The sequence below is a fragment of the Erpetoichthys calabaricus genome, chromosome 3, assembly GCF_900747795.2.
Source record: "Erpetoichthys calabaricus chromosome 3, fErpCal1.3, whole genome shotgun sequence".
Classification (NCBI taxonomy): Eukaryota; Metazoa; Chordata; class Cladistia; order Polypteriformes; family Polypteridae; genus Erpetoichthys; species Erpetoichthys calabaricus.
In genome coordinates, this window is record NC_041396.2 from 142,808,703 (window position 1) to 142,831,844 (window position 23,142).

At 37.9% G+C, this 23,142-nt stretch overlaps 1 protein-coding gene across 1 annotated transcript in view; it reads left to right on the plus strand.

Moving 5' to 3' along the window:
- Nucleotides 1-23,142, plus strand: part of atad2b (ATPase family AAA domain containing 2B) — a 313,933-nt gene that overhangs the window by 131,299 nt on the left and 159,492 nt on the right. Inside the window, exons 7-9 of the mRNA XM_028798864.2 lie at nt 9,999-10,154; nt 16,901-16,976; nt 22,414-22,515. Of these exons, the coding sequence (XP_028654697.2) occupies nt 9,999-10,154; nt 16,901-16,976; nt 22,414-22,515 (334 nt within the window). The remainder of the gene's footprint in view (nt 1-9,998; nt 10,155-16,900; nt 16,977-22,413; nt 22,516-23,142) is intronic.

Consider the following 23,142-nt stretch of genomic DNA (forward strand, 5'->3'; position numbering starts at 1 on the left):
CGTAAAGGCGAAAGTCCGGCGTCATCCTGCCAATCACCTGTCCTTCAAAGAAACAACACGGCTTACAGAGCTCGCCAACACTACACCGTCCAGATCTAAACACTAGCGTGGTGTATGTGCCCAAAAAAAGTCTAACTGCATTCTCGTACCATTGCTCGCGTACAAAAGTGTCAGCAGGTACTTTTCGTGGCATTACACGTGTAATTTGTGAGCATGCCCTTGACGATCAAACAGAGGAAGCTCTGCAGTATACTTGTGACTTTATGCTGTAGGAAGATAAGTAAATAAAGTAAAACTAGTAAAACTATAAAAAAGACACTAACTTGGACAAGTACTATACATTTACAGCGGCTGTTACAGTTGCAAATCAAATGTATGCTTTTATTGTATAATATTAACAATAAGAACAGCTTACTACTCAAAACGTTTATTTTGGAAGACGTTAAGACTCGAACCCAGAACCTTATGAGTTGGAGTCGGCAGCTCTAACCAGTATACTACCCAAGAAGGCAGCACAGCAAGTAGCACTAACCTGGTTTCTTTTTCTTCGGATATAGCCTTAGAAAAAGGCGCATTTGTTCTGTTATTCTTTTATCTTTTGTGAAAGTGTATAAAGATATTTGGAATTCAGGCTTCATACATTATATACTTCATGCCTACATTTTGTCAATTATTACTAAAACATGAAAGACGTTTCTGTTTTAACAATGTGTTTACTGTGCATAGATCGTTGTAGACACGGAACACACATGAAATGCAAGTGTTCCAAATAACGATATAGTATTTATAAAAGGTGTCATTTTGCATGACTTCTCACTCTATACAGCTCTAAGCAACTGACAAGTAGGTAAGCAGACTTGAGCTGAGAAAACTGTGTGCCGGTGGGGGGATGTGATAGCAGACTGCTTGCTGTTTGCTGCTTATCAACACATTTAAAAGACGCTGACGGAGAAGTGCGAAGCATTTTAAGGTGGGACGGATCTACGAGTTTTTTCGTAGGCTCTGGTAATTCTAGTGTTAAATGGGGTGCATACTAATGCATCCAGTTTTTTTGTATTTTTTTTCCCTTTTTCAATAAACAGTTTGATTTGTTTTCATTTTCGTTGTATAGATTGTAATTTTGCAATAAAGGTGAAATAAGTTCTGACAGGATTTATCTTGGTTTCATTTTTTTAATTACAAAAAATCTGTGATTTTGGCAGGAGTGTGTAGTCTTTATATATTGACTGTACATTGGGAAATACTAGCCACTTAGTAACACTTACTGAAGAGTAACATTTAATGGACCAACTTTTTTTAATGAACCATCATTTTTAGTCATTAATTGTGCCACATATTTTACTGTTAAAATATACATTCATCATGTTTATACAGCTGTTTTCTTTCTTTAGTGTGCCAGCTTCACATTCATAATTCTTGATGTGTTGTTATAAATATGGATTACTATTGTAATAATGCCTTATTTGTTTCTTGACAAACAAAACATATACTGTGTGACACACACAAATAATAAACACAATACAACTCTTTAAAAAAGCCGTAAATGTATCAATTGTTCATTAGATGTTTATCAAGTATACAAATAAAAGACATATTTTGCTGTTAAGCTAACAAGCCCGGTGTTTACTAAAGAGCAATTTCAAATTACTCTTTATCTTTTATGTTTCCAATTAAAAATGTAAACTGTTGTACTTAACACAAGCTTGTGATCCAAACTAAGACAAACTGTCAATTTTAATTAAAGGACAAAATAAAAAGGTCTGAAATAAAGTAGCTTTTCTTGCCGTTTGTCTAATTGCATGGGATGACTTCTCCAATTCCTTTTCCTTAGTTTATTACTGCACTTTCTTTAATGTAAAGGCTAGTATTCCAGTCATCTCCCGCTATCTGGTAAAGGCATGCCTTGACTTACTGCTCTTTGTTTATAGTGCAGGAAGTACACTACCCAAAAAAAAATAAGCAGTGGCTGAAAAGATCATTTTTTGTGATCATCCAGTTTACCAGTTGAGTCTTTTGTAGAAAGGATTGGCTGATTTAGATTTGTGGCCATTCAGTCGAAGCATCCCTAAAACACAATTATTCAGCACAGTTTCAAGATCATGAAGGGGGAGATGCAAAGAGATGGGCCGTTATACGAGGAGAGCTGGACAGGGCTGTGGAAGGGCATCAGCCCAGCAGCAGGACCAGTATTTGTTCCTTTGTGGGAAGAGGAACGCTGCCAGAGCACTACCAAATGACCCCCAGCTGACTACTGGTGTGCATGTTTCTGACCAAAATGTGAGAAACAGACTCCACAAGGGTACCATTGGGGCCCAGCATCCTCTAATAGGAACTGTGCTCACAGCCCATTACAATGCAGCTCGATTGGCATTCGTCAGAGAATAACACAATTGACAGCTCTGCCATTGGCTCCCCGTTCTCTTCACAGATGAGTGCAGGTTCACACTGTGCACATGTGACAGACATGAAATAGTTTGGAGACACCATGGTGTACTTTATGCTGCCTGCAACAACATCCAGGATGACCAGTTTGGTGGTGAGTCAGTGATGGTCTGGGAAGGCATATCCTTGGAGGGTCGCAGAGACCTCCACATATTAGACAACAGTACCCTGATTGCTATTAAGTACTGGGATGAAATCTTGAGAGCCGTTGTCAGACCTTACACTGGTGCAGTTGGGCCTGTGTTTCCCCCAGGCAACATTCACCGTCTCATCATTAGCATGCCCAGGTTTTGTCAGGAGTGCATACTGGCATATGGAGGCCCTTGCACACTACTGAGTCACGTTATGTGTTGCTGTGATGAATTTCACACATGTTGGATTGGCCCATGATTTCAGTTTTTGACTTTGATTTTTGGTGTTATGTTGAATCCAGCTCTCGGTGGGCTGGTAATTTTGGTTTCCATTGACTGTTGTTATATCATTTAGTTCTCAATGAGTTACACAGTATTACTCAGTGAAGATTTCCACGTGAATATTTCGTGCATCAAGATCCAACATGCGATTAAGTGTTCCCTTAATTTTTTTTTCAGCAGTGTAGCTTATCTGTTGTTAAGGCAGTGGTAAAGAGTAGAGAGATAAGGGTTAAGGAGGGAGGGAGTAAATGTAATTAAAAGCTGTTTTTGTAAGTAAAAATGTAACAAGTCCATAATATGATAAAACAATTCTGTATTTAGGCTCTCCAAGCAATACAAAGTTATGATTTATAGGAAAGTTGAATCAAGTTTGAATGCTTATTTAATAATCTTTATAATATTGCCATGTACTGATCATAAGCATTCTGCAGCAATGTCTGTGTATTGTATGCCCCCTGGCTACAGATGCTTTCTACTGCCACATTGTTTGGAGGAAGTTGTTTAATCATTTCTAACTAAGCCGGGAAGATCAGGGGTTTACTTAGTTTTTGTATACAAAACATAAATATGATCAAGAGAAAAAAAGATACAGATGACACTGGAATCACAATCCTGTTGAACTGTAGTCCAACATGCTGCTATTTACAAAGATCAACATCCAGTATAGACTGGAAGTACAATGGTAGTTTCCAGCTGTTAAATACAAAATGGCATTGCATTTTTTTTCCTTCTTGAATTTTTTTTTTTTTTAATATATAAAAGTTTTGTGCATGTATAAATATAACTTCTTCACACTTTTGTCAACCATATGTTTGTTGGTGTGTGATTAATAACAAGACTTATAAGCAGAGTTTTATTTTCTTTGATTTTTCAGTGTATAATTAATTTCAGATACAGTATCTGGTAAATGAAGCCATTTTCAACTAGTAATTAATCTAAAGTCCCACCAAATCTAATTATCCTACTTAGAGTCATGGAGAGCCATTGAAGTGACTATTGCATGCTTCTGTGTGTAGTTTATCCATTTTGCTAGGCACACTTCTTGTTATAAAGAGTATGAATGTTTAAAATGATCCATGTACTTGATGGCACCTAATGCTAAATTACTTTCTGTAAAGTAGTGCATCTACATGTATAAAAGTTTGAACCATACACACGTTTACACTGCTATAATCATCTTTCCCTCTTTGGATTTACCACATACGATACTGCTGATTTGCCATCTGATATAATCTGGTGCCCTACAATTGTATATTGCCTCTGACAAATTCCTTTTTTTGTTTTGTTTTTCTATAATTTGTAGAATTAGTAAATGCAGTGTCACTTATGAAAGCAACTGCTTTCTGAAAATGAAGTGCAAGACAGTGTTTTGAAAAAATAAGTTGTATTTTCACAATACCTTATCTTAATGGAACAAAGTAATGAGATTACTAATGGTTTGCAACAACACACATTGTTATTAAATAGTGAGAACAGAAAATTTGTAATATTTTTGTGTTAATATTAATTGTGAAAGGTTGAAGTTCATTTGACAATTTCAGAAATATTGCACTTTGTATGGAAGTAAGAATTTCACTACAATTTGTAAACTTAACATACTGTAACTACAAATTTCAGAATTAAACTGAATCAGTTTATTAGAGTTGAAAATTAATAATTCTAAAATTGCACAATTTGTTAAGTATGTTTAAAATTTAGAAATTCAGAACAGTCAAACTCTAAATAATAAATTTACTCTCTGTTGAAAAATACTATTGAAATTTAACCACAAAGTCCATGCTTTGTAGAGCTGCCTTTTGCTGCAATAACAGCAGCAAGTCTTTTGGGGAATGTCTCTATTAACTTAGCATATCTAGCCATGGGATTTATCACCTAGTCCTCAAGGCAAAACTTCTCCCAACTCCTTCAAGTTAGATGGGTTGTGTTGGTGTACATCAATCTTCAAGTCATTTCACAGATTCTCAAATGAATGAAATGAGGTCTGGGCTTTGACTAGGCCATTCCAAGGCTTTCAGATGTTTTCCTTTAAACTGTTTTACCTGCACTTTTATCACTCTTTAATATTATTTTTTGTATCGGTATGCTGCTGCTGGAGTATGTGAATTTCCCCTTGGGATTAATAAAGTATCCATCCATCCATCCATCTATCCATACATACATACAGTGGTGTGAAAAACTATTTGCCCCCTTCCTGATTTCTTATTCTTTTGCATGTTTGTCACACAAAATGTTTCTGATCATCAAACACATTTAACCATTAGTCAAATATAACACAAGTAAACACAAAATGCAGTTTGTAAATGGTGGTTTTTATTATTTAGGGAGAAAAAAAAATCCAAACCTACATGGCCCTGTGTGAAAAAGTAATTGCCCCCTGAACCTAATAACTGGTTGGGCCACCCTTAGCAGCAATAACTGCAATCAAGCGTTTGCGATAACTTGCAATGAGTCTATTACAGCGCTCTGGAGCAATTTTGGCCCACTCATCTTTGCAAAATTGTTGTAATTCAGCTTTATTTGAGGGTTTTCTAGCATGAACCGCCTTTTTAAGGTCATGCCATAGCATCTCAATTGGATTCAGGTCAGGACTTTGACTAGGCCACTCCAAAGTCTTCATTTTGTTTTTCTTCAGCCATTCAGAGGTGGATTTGCTGGTGTGTTTTGGGTCATTGTCCTGTTGCAGCACCCAAGATCGCTTCAGCTTGAGATGACGAACAGATGGCCGGACATTCTCCTTCAGGATTTTTTGGTAGACAGTAGAATTCATGGTTCCATCTATCACAGCAAACCTTCCAGGTCCTGAAGCAGCAAAACAACCCCAGACCATCACACTACCACCACCATATTTTACTGTTGGTATGATGTTCTTTTTCTGAAATGCTGTGTTCCTTTTACGCCAGATGTAACGGGACATTTGCCTTCCAAAAAGTTCAACTTTTGTCTCATCAGTCCACAAGGTATTTTCCCAAAAGTCTTGGCAATCATTGAGATGTTTCTTAGCAAAATTGAGACAAGCCCTAATGTTCTTTTTGCTTAACAGTGGTTTGCGTCTTGGAAATCTGCCATGCAGGCCGTTTTTGCCCAGTCTCTTTCTTATGGTGGAGTCGTGAACACTGACCTTAATTGAGGCAAGTGAGGCCTGCAGTTCTTTAGACGTTGTCCTGGGGTCTTTTGTGACCTCTCGGATGAGTCGTCTCTGCGCTCTTGGGGTAATTTTGGTCGGCTGGCCACTCCTGGGAAGGTTCACCACTGTTCCATGTTTTTGCCATTTGTGGATAATGGCTCTCACTGTGGTTCACTGGAGTCCCAAAGCTTTAGAAATGGCTTTATAACCTTTACCAGACTGATAAATCTCTATTACTTCTGTTCTCATTTGTTCCTGAATTTCTTTGGATCTTGGCATGATGTCTAGCTTTTGAGGTGCTTTTGGTCTACTTCTCTGTGTCAGGCAGCTCCTATTTAAGTGATTTCTTGATTGAAACAGGTGTGGCAGTAATCAGGCCTGAGGGTGGCTACGGAAATTGAACTCAGGTGTGATACACCACAGTTAGGTTATTTTTTAACAAGGGGGCAATTACTTTTTCACACAGGGCCATGTAGGTTTGGATTTTTTTTCTCCCTAAATAATAAAAACCATCATTTAAAAACTGTATTTTGTGTTTACTTGTGTTATATTTGACTAATGGTTAAATGTGTTTGATAATCAGAAACATTTTGTGTGACAAACATGCAAAAGAATAAGAAATCAGGAAGGGGGCAAATAGTTTTTCACACCACTGTACATACATACATACCACTTTAGCTTTGGCAGTATGTTTAGGGTCATTGTCCGGCTGAAAGGTGAACCTTCATTCCAGTCTCAAATCTCTGGCAGAATGAATCGTGCTTTGCACTGTATTTAGTGCCATCAAATCTTTATTTAGTCCTGACCAGTTTTCCGGTTGCCATACAACAAAACAGGACAAACACAAGGGGGATACTTTGCAAGCCACTGCATATATAAATATGTATACATTATGTAATAATACTGTACAGTAATCCCTCCTCCATCGCGGGGGTTGCGTTCCAGAGCCACCCACGAAATAAGAAAATCCGCGAAGTAGAAACCATATGTTTATATGGTTATTTTTATATTGTCATGCTTGGGTCATAGATTTGCGCAGAAACACAGGAGGTTGTAGAGAGACAGGAACGTTATTCAAACACTGCAAACAAACATTTGTCTCTTTTTCAAAAGTTTAAACTGTGCTCCATGACAAGACAGAGATGACAGTTCTGTCTCACAATTAAAAGAATGCAAACATATCTTCCTCTTCAAAGGAGTGCGTGTCAGGAGCAGAGACTGTCATAAAGACAGAGAAAGCAAACAAATTAATAGGGCTGTTTGGCTTTTACGTATGCGAAGCACCGCGGCACAAAGCTGTTGAAGGCGGCAGCTCACACCCCCTCCGTCAGGAGCAGGGAGAGAGAGAGAGAGAGAGATAGAGAGAGACAGAGAAAAACAAACATGCAAAAATCAATATGTGCCCTTCGAGCTTTTAAGTATGCGAAGCACCGTGCTGCATGTCGCTTCACTAAGCAGCTGCGCAGAAGGTAGCAGTGTGAAGATAATCTTTCAGCATTTTTAGATGAGCGTCCGTATCGTCTAGGTGTGCGAACAGCCCCCCTGTTCACAACCCCTACGTCAGGATCAGAGAAAGCGCAAGAGAGAGAAAGAGAAAAGTAAGTTGGGTAGCTTCTCAGCCATCTGCCAATAGTGTCCCTTGTATGAAATCAACTGGGTAAACCAACTGTGGAAGCATGTACCAGAAATTAAAAGACCCATTGTCCTCAGAAATCCGCGAACCAGCAAAAAATCCGCGATATATATTTAAATATGCTTACATATAAAATCCGCGATAGAGTGAAGCCGCGAAAGGTGAAGCGCGATATAGCGAGGGATCACTGTATATAAAAGTTGCAGTTTTATTAATTCTCTAGCAATTATTTATGGTATTAAAGGTGGAGGAAACCATGTAATAGAATTACTTGTAATAGTGTAATAAAATTTTAATGGGTTTTTGTGTTTTTGTTTCTTTTTAAATCTGTTGTACAGTTTGTCATCTGTTGTATGCACAATCTGTTGTAAATGATTTTTTCTGCAAATAGACCTCTTTTGGTGTATTTTACTTTTGTGCCGAATTAGGGCTACAACAGTGATCAAAGTAGTTTCCAATAAATTTTATGATGGATTAGTTGCCTTCTCCTCCGTGACCCTGTGTTAGGATATAGCGGGTTGGTGAATGACTGACTAGTTGCCTTATCATGCATATTTTACGTTAATTCATTGACTGAGTGTAATATTAATCACAGCTAAAGGTATGGTGGAGGCAGAAGGTGTAAATATGGTGGAGTATCAGAGACCACAGAATCTAAGTGCTGGAAATTTTCTTTTGCAAGATCTGTATATATGAGCTCACTTGGTCTGGGAGCACAATCATGATTTGGGAGCCCCTGAAAAGAAAACACAGAATAATTGTATTATCTCTTTTAATTGAATCTCACATAATGCAGCATCTATCTCACTGTCACTTTCTGGTGTTCTTTTTGGAAGCTCAAAATTCTTATTTGATAATGCAGAACCTGAGCCATCAACGATATGCAAAACTTGTATTGAAAATATTTATTTTCATTATTGGCATGATGATTGATTTGATTTGAACCTAGTTTTGTAAAATTTAACTTGCTTGTATGGAGTGTTATTTGATTTTTAATAAATTTAATAAAATGTTTTGAAAAAGATAAATGTTTGATATAAACCAGTCAGTTCATCTTGTTGTCTGTACTGCCATCTAGTGGATAATATGAATTTAACACACTCTAGGAATCTAATGGACACTTGACAGTTTCAGCCTTCTATCCCTTGGCGTTGACAGTAGCCTTGAAAGTGTTCAATTTGATCTTCATATAATAAGACTTGCTGCTATGTGTTTGTGGCAAATGCAATTTTAGAGCATACTTTTTATGAAGGAGAGAATTATGCAAGAAATAAAGCATACTTTTTAATAAAATGCTTGCATTAAAAAAAATCCTGACTGATTAATCAGAATAATTTCAAGCAACTAATTAGTAATTATCTAGTGCCCTGACATCCCTTAATTTAAAGGCACTGGAAATAAGATATTTTAACAGAAACATGTTTTATTTAATGGTACAGCACATTGTAGTAGGGAATCCATTCATGGATGGGTTTATCCATTCCCGGGAATTTGGGAATCCCGCATTTCATTCCCGGGAATCCCGGGCTCCCGGGCATCTCGCATGTGAATGGTTTTAGAACAACCGACACTTATTTTTAATAAAACTACTGCAATATGTTGACACAAATAAAAGACTAACCTTATCTACAAGCAGTTCATGCTGTCATAAAAGTACATGTATCTTTAGTTGCGGTAATAAGAGCATAGAAAGCACAACATCCTCACAGGTGGCGCAGTGATAGTGCTGCTGCTTTGCAGTAAGGAGACTGTGGAAGATTGTGGGTTCACTTCCCGGTTACTCCCTGTGTGGATAGCGCTTTGAGTACTGAGAAAAGTGCTATATAAATGTAATTATTAACGTGTCCAGTGTGCGGTCGTCCATGTGAGTGTGTACCTTCTTGCTGAAGTACGCCAGCCGCTGAGAAAGCACGCTCTGCCTGCACTGAAGTAGGCGGCACAATATCAGATACTGATACACTTGTTCTAAACAATGCCCGCGCTTGCCGTTGCGCTGAAATACCTCCATTTCAGCTTTTACTGATGCATCCAGTTTCTTGTCATCATTCTGTGAAGGCAAGTTTCTTGGCACAGATAATGCGGATGCAACAGACTGACTCATTGCAATTTCAAGTTGCTGTTCAAAGCTGTTGTCAGGTGAAGTGCAAGCTGCAGCAATGGTGCCACCTTAATTATTTTCAACTATAACTCTGTTATTTCTTGATCGATTTTTACACTTTTACACTCTATATATGCGAGCTTGGCCGTTCCCGTTTTCCTGGGAATTACAGCAGTTTCATTCATTCCCTACATTGTAGTGTGCGTTTTTACTCCTTTGAAATGTTAAAAAATGTACCTCTTTATTTTTCACCCATTTAATAACCAGTGAACCTTTACTGTTTTGTAGAATCTCAGGAAGAAGAAGAGGAAGAGGAAGATGAGGATGATGAAGATGATGAGGATGATGAAGTGGATGAAGCTGAGGAGGCCGAAGGTGAAAATGGTCGACCTTACAATTTAAGACAAAGGAAAACTGTACAAAGGTATCAAGCACCACCTATAGGTAAGTACGTTACTGCTAAGTGAGTTTATTTCTGGTTGTGATTTGGTTTAAACGTTAACCCTTTTAAGGATTTTTTTATTCTCATATTTGGTGAAATCACTTTTGCTGATACATATTTTTAGATTGGAAATCAAAAATATTGATGGCTTTTATTTATAGTATATACTGTTTAATATAGTATAGTAATTTAACCTGTAAAGTTTCTTACAGAGTCAAGGTGCCTATTGTGTATATCACATTTTTCTTCAGATTTAATCTCTAATTATAGTAGTTGATGTGGTTGATTCCCCATCTGCACATGTGGACAACTTTTGTAAATATTCGTTATCTATAGTTGTCTGTATGATAAACCTATTATAGATAAGTATAATGTCAACTTTAAGCAGATGTTGCAATTATACTGGAATTTCTGACCCTTCAAATGGAATATTCTGTAACAATTATTGCTGAATGTTTTTATTTTTTTAAAATATGTCAGCCTTGTACTCCTACCCTTTGCTTTTGGGTTACTGGGCTTGAGCCCTGGTAAGCCCATGCATTACTCTGGCCTTTAAAGATTGCACTTAGTTTTTTAATTTGTTAACTACTTTGAGACTCCTCTTGCCTTTATGCAGAACATCTGACTTCCAGGAGCAAAAAGAAAGGATAGATGTGAAAAAAGTAATTTGATTAATGACTGCATTTAACATGTTTTAATGCATTTCCTGTGTAGATAACTGAATTCTGCCACTTTGTACGCACAGTGAGCCCTGTTTTTATAAAGTGCTGTTTTTTTAAGTTTTACATTTGTTTGAAAGTTGTTTTTTTTACTCGTGCATCTTTTAAAGTACAGTACACTGCACAAGTCATACCCATTTTGTGCTTTACAAATACCCCACAAGTAGACAAAAAATAAACAATAAAAAACTATTCACTATACTTAGCAAATGTGCTGTACATATAGTATAATATAGTGTCCAAAATATTTTCACTACATCAAAATGTAAAATAACCTACAGAAATGTCCTTTTTATTCAGAAAGCTTTGTTCCAATAAAGTTTTGTAAATGAAATGTTGCAGATGTGTAGAGGAAAAAATATAATTCCATATTTTAGATGCATTTGTGTAAAATACAAAAATCACCCTCTGTCAAGGTTATGTCTGTCTGTTTACATTAAACAACTCTGCCTTCACTGAATATATTTTGTGAGTTGTAAATCATTTATTTGCCAGTGAAGAGAAGGACGCTGCATCTCATTCAGCTTTATTCTAATATCTTGGAAACTGTAGGGCAGAACACTTGTACTTCTCTTACACCCTGCAGTATGCAGGAGCATTAACATTTTAGACAATGAGAACTTTCAATCGTATAGCTCTGTGTTCAAGGAACTGAACAGTTTTTCTGCAGCTAAAAGGACCTCTAACCAACAAAAGTGAACAAGATGCAGGATGATATTAAATGTGAGTGAAAAGTAAAATATTTCTCATTAGATTGTTAAATGATTACCGTAAACAATATTTAATAACAAAGAAACCTATCAGGATTCATCTGCCTCAAGGTAAAATTGGCATTGTGTTAAATTTATTCTTACGGTGTTAAATTAACACTTAGCAGATTGTATAAGGAGTTTTTTTTCATTTGTACACTTTGTTAACCCTGGTGTTTTTCCTCTGCATAAAAAAGCACTCTTTACCCTATCTGATGCACACACAGTTGTTTCTCTTTGTACATACCTATCCACTTCAAAGGGATGTAAATGCGTTCAAAAGATGTTTGTTCCACTCTTATTAGGTACTTTAGAGTTCCCCATTAAAACAGGCTATTTGCAACAACATCAGGAATAATAATGTAATGAGCATTGAGATAGACTGAGAGGGTTTATCAGTCAATTACAAGATCTGTCAAAATTACCAGTATTTCGATTTTATAAATTAGAGTCATCATTTAATGGGATATTGTAAGCTAGTCAATATGTTATCCATATTACTAAACGAGAATGGTAAACCGGATGGACGCAGGGACGTGAGCCGTGGACGCAAAAGACGTACTGCGCAGGCGCCACACCAAGCCCCCCTCCAAGCACCGGAAACTGAGAAATGATACGCCGCGCCCATAGCAACAGACCCATGCAACAAAGCGCCACACGAAACAGGACACACACAAAAAAGAGGATTCAGACCCACGACACACAAAGCACCCCATCCACTAACAAAAATAAGAAATGAGGCGACGCGCCCCTAGCACACCAGAAACAAAGGAGTCAGACGCAAGCGCCACATAGCACACGAAACGGTACGCACACAAAAATGAGGATTCACACCCACAACACACAAAGCCCCCCTCCACTAACAGAAATAAAAAATGAGGCAACACGCCCCTCAAAAAAAACGCACGACAACAAACGATGTCATACATAGACAACAAGAGACCGGACTACAATACATATACAGGCACGACACCTGATGGGTAATAACACGAAGAAACGAAATGTCCCTATTAAACATACGTCATCTGCACACCTTCAAACTACACACCATAGGTGAATCTCATTACAATGATGCACTATTAACCATACAACCACAGAAAAGGCTCCATATTAACAGTGAGTGCGATCCTCCTTATAACTTATCCATATTAATAACGATAAAGAACAAACAAGTCATGATTTCACGATCACGGCTACAAAACGATACGTCTCGAGTAACGGGACCACAAACACGTACCCGCATGAAAAAAAACAATAAACGTCAGCGCCTACAATGCGCTTCTGAAACCGATGAACAAAACATGTCTCGGATCCAAAAACGCAAGGCTCAACTAACACAATTACAGAAATGAGCCCAGATGGACAGACTCAATGAACGTAGACGCATGCAGCGCGCGTCTCAAAGTGTTGAAGCGAAGCGGGCACGGGTTCAAAAGGAAAGAGCTCGAGTCACAGAGATACAAAAACCTGAGCGAAGAGACAAAATAAATAAACGCAGACGTCTACAACGCGCGTCTCAAATGCCGGAAAACAAGCAGGCGAGGCTCCAAAAAGAGAAACCTCGACTGACCGAGATACAAAACCGGACACAGAAAAGGCTCCATATTAACAGTGAGTGCGATCCTCCTTATTACTTATCCATATTACTAATGATTAAAAACATACAAGTCATGAATTCACAATCACGGCTACAAAACAATACGGCTCGAGTAACTGGACCACAAACACGAACCCGCGACACACAATGAATGTACACGCATGCAGCGCGCATCTCAAAATGCTGAAGCGAAGCAGGCACGGGTTCAAAAGAAAAGAGCTCAAGTCACAGAGATACAAAAACGGGAGCGACGGGACAAAATAAATGAACGCAGACATCTACAACGCGCGTCTGAAATGCCGGAAAACAAGCAGGCCAGGCTCCAAAACAACAGTTAATTGTCGCATCAGCTACAACCACAGTGGCAGCTAATTTGTTAATAAATGGTCGCACATGTCACTCCTTATTCAAAATACCGGTCCCAATCACAGAAACATCGCTGTCCACTATAAAAATGAATATTAACAATGCACGTGACATCCGTCTTACAAAACTGTTAATTATAGATGCATGTACAATGGCATCCAGTCACTTACTCAACACCATTGATAAACTTCTACAAACGTTGATAAATAATAATATTCCCTTTGGAGGAAAGGTACTTCTATTAGGAGGAGATTTTAGACAGTGCTTACCTATTGTTCCACATGCCGTGCTCTCAGCTGTTGTTCAGTCCACCTTAAAATACACGAACAATTGGCATTGCTTTCAAAAGATACACTTGGTACAAAACATGCGATGTCCACATCCACAATATAACAATTGGTTATCACAACTGGGAGATGGAACACTCACCAATACAGATGGACTTCACCCAGATATTACAATTTCTCAAGCCTTTATCTGCGACAACTTAGTTACAGAGATATTTGGAACAGCAATCACATTAGACCGAATACCCCGTTTAACACAACAGACTATATTATGTCCAAAAAATATTAATGTTGCGCACATAAATAACCAAGTCATTGCATTACTTCCTGGAGAGGCACAGCTCTTTCTAAGCTCTGACAAAGTTGACTCTGATGACGACAATGACCATCTTAATTTACCCTTAGAATATTTGAACACTATTAACCCAGCCGGATTACCAGAACACAATCTTAACCTTAAAATCGGAACAATATTCGTGCTATTAAGAAACCTTAACACTAAACAGGATTTATGCAATGGTACACGTTTAGTCATCAACACCATGACACACAATGTTATTGAAGCAAAAGTTCTTACAGCATCACGATCTAACAATACTGTTCTGATTCCTAGAATTGACCTTACAAGTTCTGACCTAGAATTACCTTTTACACTTAAACGGCGACACTTCCCCATTAAACCTGCATTTGCCATGACCATCAACAAATCACAAGGACAAACCATGAAGCCGTGACCATCAACAAATCACAAGGACAAACCATGGACAAGGTTGACATCTACCTCTCTGAGCCCGTATTTAGACATGGACAACTTTATGTGGCCTTCTCACGAGTTCGCCGTTCATCTGACGTTAAAGTTAAGTTTATAAATGATCCATGCCAAGGAAAACTCATTCAAGGACAAGACACTATCCCCAACACCAGGGGTTGGCGAGCGAAGCGAGCAGGGGGCGGAGCCCCCTAGTTCAACAGAAACGTTGATATCAAATCTACAAAGAGAAAAAAATGTTTTTGAAAGCTTTTCTAATTTAGTGTTATGGGTAACAGTTTGTTGACCTGTAGTGTCTTTTATGTGTAATTTGGTAATATTTTATCAGAGCGAGAATTATTTACAAATAACTTAAATAACTCTTATCCATATATAACCTGCACACACACCCCCTTTACTGTGGGGGAAAAAATGTATAAACAGCAAGTCAAATTCTGGAAAGTACAGTCATTTTCTTGGTGGAATTTTCCTTAATATGAAGCAGGGTTGTTTATTGTGCTTTTTCTAAAGTTAACATAGAATTGTTACTTTGCTGTACTGGTAAGCCATAATAATTTAATCTTTTAATACTTGCATTTTGGACACATTACTGTTATCATGCTGACAGTCTTTTTTTGTTTGTTTCGCTAAGGCAAATTTGCAAGAAATGTGGCTAAAAGGCTTTTTATTTATCATTCATTTAAAAAGAACCATTAGAAGCCTTAGACTAGTAATTAATGGAGCAAATAGATGTATGCATACCTTTGTTTTAATGAAGTATTTATTGTATGCTTTCTTTGAAAAGTACAAACCCTTTTGCCTTGAAATAGGGAAAACCTAAGCAAGTAGTATAGTATGTTACTTTTAAAGGATGTTTCTCGGCTCAGTTAAAAATGCAGTGATGATTTCTGATTTTTCTCATAAAGTTGCTACAGTACAGTACATAATTAAAAATCTTTTTTTTTTTTGTGGTGGTTGTTTTCTTAATTATTATTATGTAGTAACTAGTCATTTAGCCCGTTACAATAACGGGCGCTAGAACAGTAGTGCATAAACATTAGTAGGAACAGTCTATATTAAATGGCAAGTGGCTTTGACCTCATTCTTTTTGTTGGTCGTATTTTTCTTTCTTTCAGCCTTTCTTTTGTTGATGTTTACTTGCTGAGCTGACTGTTCTTCGTGGGCTGCCGCCGTGTATTGTGTGTCTTTAATTTTCTGTGACAGTAATACTGTCTTGTACGGCTCTATTCAACAAGGGCGCGCACAAAAAGGCGAGCTTCAAAAGGGTGACCTCAGTTGAGTGCGGCGAATAAAGGCGTTCGTAGATAATTTAGTTCAAATGGCTCTGGAATATGTGAAGAGCAACAAAGGTGCAGATCTTTATTTACGCACGCCTTTATTCGCTGCACCCAATTGAGGTCGCCCTTTGAGGCTCGTCTTTTTGTGCGCGCCCTTATTGAAGGATGCCTGTGTGCGCCCTTATTGAAGGATACCGTCTTGTACGTCCGCTGGCTTGTACGTCCGTAATATACCTTTAATTTTCTCTGGCGGTAATACAGGCGTGCGCGTCGGTAATGCCTTTAATCTCCTCTGACAGTAATACTGGCTTGTATGTGGCTGTAATATGCGGCACTGTATTGTGTACCTTTAATTTCCTCTTGCAGTAATACTGGTTTGTATTTTCGTAAAACGCCTCTAACTTTCTCTGACAGTAATATCGTGCATCGCACCGTGCCCCGCGCATGCGCAATTCGCCAGAAGACACCCACACATGGACACCTGGACGCACACAGGGATTTTATATATATATATATATATATATATATATATATATAGATTATTTCTCATTTATAAAAAGCGCCATCAACATGAAACTTGTCCAGATGGTTATGGCAGTTAAGCTTCATAGTCAATGCAGAGATATTTCAGTTATTACTAGCATTCTGCAAACAGGCACAGTCCTTTTTTGTGCATGATAAAAAATATAGCAATGGGAAAAATTTTGCAAGCTTAGTCCACTGAGACGTGTAGTAGTCAGAGATAAAAAAAATTATTTTATCAATTTTAAAAACAGTTGAATCTAATATTGGAATGGGTAACTGGCAGAAGAAAAAGAGTCACACAAAATAGAATATGAATATACATTTTCTTCTCCATTAACAAAATCTGGTATTCTCTACTAAGAAAGATCTGCTTTAGGTTAGGTTACTAATATAGACTGTAATAGACTTTTTATGTCAGAAATAATGTATATATTTAATAGTATATGCTTTGTGTTTCAGAGCCAACTAATCGAAAGCAAAGACAGAGCACACTATTTGATACACACAGGTCTCCTGCGCGAAGAAGTCATATACGGTATGTTTTACAAATTGTTAGTTTTGATTTGTCTAATTATACATGTGTAATACTAGGATTGTACAGTAGCTCTTAACACAAGAAGGATAACTGGCAAAAGTGTCATACAGGGATATTATTAATTTAGATTGGAATGTGAAGTGAAGCCCAGATGTTTTGTTACTCATGTTGCTTTTTAAATTACTGTACATTTATTGTGGTATTTTTGTCCATTTATATAAAAGATGAAAACTTAAAATCAGTATTTTTAAGTTGAAATACATATTATTTAAGCTTTAGATTTTGAAAAAAAAGTATTAAGTTTACATTTGTAAGTTGATTGCTTGGCTAGCAAAAATGAAAATCAGGTGCCTGTTAGTGAGAGGATTGGTTAATTTAATTTTTTTCTGGGCACATTTAAATCCACTTAGTAGGGAGTTCTAAAACTACTAGGTCTCTTACTATGCTGATTTTAAAATGTTTTGTCAAAATATGGTGAAAATAACCATTGGTGAATGGATTCAATAATAGACATTTAACATGATTCATTGTAATTGTGCATTCTATTTGAGATAAGGACACTTAGATTCACTTTTATTGACAAAAAATAAAATCGCGCTCAGAATGAGTGTTTTGAGAATTTCACCATTTTTTTTTCTCTGGGTTCACAAAATTTATATTTATGGATCATTCTCTAACTAGTTTCAAAAAGTCATAAGGCTTTCTGGAATTTTCCAGTCATGTACGATGGGCAATGAGAGGTAAATATGGTTTGATATTTCAATGCCTTTTTCTCCAAAGTTGTTAAATATGTTGTATTTCATTTCTTTGTATCCCTATAAAGTTATATACTCATGTTGGTATACAGTATATGTGAGTGGGATCAGTAATGAACCAGCAATCATAAAGATTCAGTTCATGCTTTGTGCTTACTTTAGCCTCCCTCCATTGAGTCAGCACCTTAATATGGTGGATTGGTTTGCATGATCAGTGATCCCCTGAGCAATGCCTTCAGGAGTCGTGTACCCCTGGTAGGGACACCCATGGTGGCAAGGTGAAGGCCTGACTAAGACTAACTCGACCACTCAGAACCTGGCCCACCAAGGGTCCATCCAAAGTGGTGCAACTTCCTGCCATATTTTGTTGTCTTGCACTTGGCTTGCCATGTCGATTCCCGACACAAAGTGAAGAAGTGTAATTGAGGATTGCGCACCCTCACTACCACCAATATCAACAAGTCCTTTGTGCAAGCTCTTCCTACTATTTTTGTTCCTCATACTTTCTTCTGCATCAAGTCTTACAGCGATAAGCAACAGACGAAGAAAACTACCTTTGGTTATGGCATATATTCTTAGTATGGGACCTGCGTGTATGGCAGCATTAGTGCGATGGCTGTTCAGTCCCTTGTCCGTGTCCTGCTGGCATGACTAGGCAGCCTTTTTCAAGGATAGTACTGCCTACTCTTGATGGGGAGGGGCCAATAAAAGGTGTCCTAAACAAAGTTTGTCCCATTTGTACTTAGCCAGGAAACCACACCTGGTGAGTCACCCCTGTACATATGGTTGAAAAACTACAAAATCTTTTATCCTAGCTTCTTGGAATGTCCGTGCACTCATTGATTCAACCACTACTGACTGATTTCCTCAGAGAACATCCCTTGTAGCCTCAGATCTCCAATACTACTAGGTGGACATCTGGGCCATTAGTGAGACTTGTCTCACTGATGAAGGATCCCATCACTGAAAACATAGCCATATATACAGTACATTCTTCTGGAAAGGCCGACCAAAGCCACAGATGCAGATCAATGGAATCTGGGGACACTGGGGAACACACAGTCCTTCTCCTACCTTAGAAGCATAATATCTAGTGATGCCTCTGACTGTCCTCCTCTGTATTCGGCCGCCTACGCAAGTGTGTCTTCTGTAACCGAAATCTCCGCGTGGCAGCCAAGGTTGTTGTATGTCACAAGGTATGTATATCAACACTCCTTTATGGATGCAAGTCCTGAACCCCCAACTGCAAACAAATCCACACACTATAGAAGCATTCCATATCTACTGCCTTCAGAAAATCCTGGCATCACTTGGGAGGACAGAGTTTCACATGCTAAAATTCGTGAATGCTGCTCATCAACTAGTATGGCGTCTATGCTGCTCAATCGTGTCCTCCGCTGGACTGGGCATGTTAATCCGCATATATGAGTCTCAGATTCCACGGATGGTCCTGTATGGTGAACCCGCTGAAGGACCTCAATGTGGACCAAAGAAATGCTGGAAGGACTACCTGAAGCATTCTCTCAAGGCATGCTCCATTCCACATATGCAGCTTGAGACACTTGCTGAGGATCATGCTCTTTGGTGACGGACAGTAAATGAAGGAGTCCATCACTTTGAATGACAATGGACACATCAAGAAGAGGAGAAAAGAAAGGCAAGACATAATCATCAAAACCAACCCACTGTGCATGTAGGGCAATTCCCTTGCCCATAGGGCCCCTGGGTCTGCCTTTCCCGAATTGGCCTGCTCTCCCACCAGTGTACACACAGGAGAGGGAGTGACACAGATGGTCAAATGGATAGACAGCGTCATCGTCTGATTGACTGACAGCCATGACAGAGCATTTAGTTCAGCTTGAATAGTCTTGCTCCTGCCCCTCCCTCAGACTTGTGATTGGATTAATCAGTTTGAAATTGTTCAATTCTAAATGTGCGTGTGTGTGTCACTGTGATAAGGAGTTCAAGGGAGGGTAAAGACAGAATGTTTGCTCTCACCGACTATATGAGGTGGAGCAGGGGATGTGGAGTACTGAGCATAGAGCATTTATTAAGCGAAAGAGATCTTCATACTGTACAAAGTCAATAAATACACATATGGCTGAACAGCTACTATTAGAATATTAGCAGCTATATATGAAGGCAGTGTAGCATCTGTCAATTATCAGAAGAGAAGACCTATGGAATAACAACACAAAAATTTTTACTTACTATGTAAACTCTAACTTGAACTAAACCAAGCTTGCACAAAGACATTTGCAATTCTGTTATTATAGTAATTTGTGCAGATGCTGAGTTATTTATTAAATCATGCAGTGTTGGAGAAATGAAGCATTTTCCCTGTAGTTAAATCATTTGAAAACAAGTCCAGTTTCCTTTTAAATCTGTTGCATTTTTTGACAAGATCGCCCACAGTTTTGTTCTTTACTTGCAAACCAAGATTAAGTCCATTTAAATGTTAGAAGATGTCATTTATGAAGAACACCTCTGCCACAAACTTCTCGTCCAGCAATTTAGATGTAAATGCCTCCATTTTTTTTAAGATGACAGCTGTGGAGAAAAGCAACAGTCTCTTGGCAGAGTTCACAAACCCTTTTAAGTGTATTGCCCTTACTTACCCACATAACATGGTAATTTAAATTTAAAGTAAATTATTGTTCTCAACTGACAGATAAGGCAGATGTTTATGAAACAAGGTGTTTAAGCTTGAAGTTGCTCTGATGAAATTGATCTTCAACATAACACTGTTTTTTTTTACTGTGTTTTTCTTTTTTTTAAACTCATCAATGAGTTTTGCGCACAGAACACTTTGATGTATCAAACAATGTAAAGATTTCATCTGCAGCGCAAGTTCAGCCAGCTGAGCTGACAGACCCTGCACCCTTCCCACCATGGAAGAGGCGGCATCTGTTATTAGCAGATTTACTTGTTGCAAATCATTTAAAAAATAAAAAAAAATTCTGAAAAACGATTTCCTCTGTCATCTGTCCCTCTAGTGGAATTAGACTGAACAAGTCATAGCAAAAGCCCTCCTCATTGAAAAAATGTCATGTACAGACTTAACATTGCAGTAACCTTTTTCAGTCTCTCTAAAAGGGTTTTGAAGACTTGCTAGTACTTAAGCTCTTTTCATGGTTGTTGTATTGGATTTTGGCATTCTCTGAATGGATGAAGTTAGGCTCTTTCTTACTTCGTCATCTATCACTACCTCCTCTGTAGTAGTTAACATGCATTCTTTGACAGTCCCTGAGTTAGTGAACATATTTTCTTTTTTCCAAGAATCCATGCTATGCAGAGGCAGGCTACTGTAGCCTTTTCCCGCTCAGAACACGATCAAACCATAGCTCTGCTATCATACCTCATTACTAGACTTTGCACTTTACATCTATGAACGTCTGAGCCTGCTGGAAAATTTGTGTTAAAGTTTGAGTGTTTTGCAATAAACTGCCTTCTCAAATTATTTTCTTTTGTGACAGCAGCAGACTCGTTATACAGCAGACATATGGGTTTTGTTATAACAGGCACAAATAGAAATTTCTCACACCACTATTATTAAGCTATTTTCATCGTGAACTCATCTTTTTTTTTAAGGTTGATAAGACATGTTTTTTTAGATATTTGCTAGCTAGAAAAGAGAAATAGTGGAATCTTGGTGTCTAGTTAAGTTTTGGAATGTGCACTTCAGGACCTCTAAATGTGATTAGATAGCTAGGGAGGAGTAAAGAGAACAAGTCATTTTATTTTCTCTTTGAGGAATTTAAAATCAGTGCACTGGTGCTTGGAAACAAGTTCATCTGTGGTGATAAATGCATTTTAGTGGGACGGAATTTTTTTAAGGACTGAACATGCCTTGTGGGCCACCAGTTGAAGAGCCCTGCTGTAGACAGTAAACTGGCTACATCTCATTTACTTTTATGATGATAAAAAAAAAAAAATCACAAATCTTAATCATTTTATACTATGGAAGCTCTTATGGAGATACTGCATGACTAAATATGTCACAGTCATAATCTGTGATATTTAGAGTGCTAAACTGAGGCTTTCCTCTGCCTTAAGATGTTAATGTAATGCATCAATTATTAAGATACTGTATATTTTAGTATTTTTAATTTCAAATGCAATTTTTGTTTTCACTTTGGTTACAGTGATACAAGTCTAATATTGTTTGTGTACTAAACAGTAGTAGTTCTAAGGAAAAGTATTCTGCATGCACTGTTTCAACTTCGCACTCACAAGGTCAGTCGTAATTATCACTAACAAATCTTAAGTAATATAAGCCATGATGAACATAAGAAAAATGTAGTTTAAATTTGAAAGTAAATATACTACTTATAAGAGTTTCGTGCTATTCTTTTTATACATTGTTGCAAATTATATGGGATTGAACAGCATGGCAACCCACAGTGATCAAGTATTTTGATGTATTACACTGTGGTTGAGGCAAAATACTGGGCAATCACAGATAAAATACTGTGATGGCCCAAACAGAAACTAAATAGTATTTGTATGAGTGTTAGCCTCCTTTCACTTGTTTCTTTTAATGGGGCATTTATGGTGTAATACATTCCCTGTCTCTTAAAGGAAGATCCTCTTTTACAGTTTTTCATTTTTTTGTTCCTGCTACAATGTAAATGACATCCATGGTTTGCGATGTAATGTGAGTTGAAATATTTTTTCTACAGGGTAAAGAAACATGCTATCCATAGCAGTGACACAACCTCCTCATCAGATGAGGAGCGATTTGAAAGGCGAAAAAGCAAAAGCATGACACGGGCACGGAATAGGTAAGAATGTAAAATTCATAATACATTGATTCATCACTTGCTCTTTGGGATATATTTGTCAAAATCAACCACAGCATGTTCATGAAAACATATTTCTTAAACGACCTTTCTGTAGAAATAGGTCAATACCATACTACTACTTAATGTTATAGACCCAAATATCTCTTTCTGAATACGCTTGAAGTATATTATTTTTAGGCATTATTCATTGAAGACAGTGCATTCTGCTGTCATCTCTTTCCCAGGTAAACGAAGCACAACCACCGAGCCATCCACATGACTTAGAAGAAAACATGATTCATCATACTAAGCTCCCTTTTTCCATTGCTTCATGGTCCCGTTCCAACTCCCACGTTCTCATTTCAAGGTTCTTTCAGTGGTGGACAGGGGTCGGCAAAGGAACTGCACACAGTACCATTAGCAGCAAGCTATAATAGCACTGTGTGTTCAGACACCTATTTCTCATGGCCAGCATTAAGTTATTCCGCAGCTTGTACTACAGTAGCTATTCTGTGGATTCTGACTAGATGGGCTACTCTTCGCTCCCCACACATATCAGTATGCCTTGGGTACCCATGACTGCATCGCTGGTTCATAGGTTCTCCTTCCTTGGACCACAAGACCTGC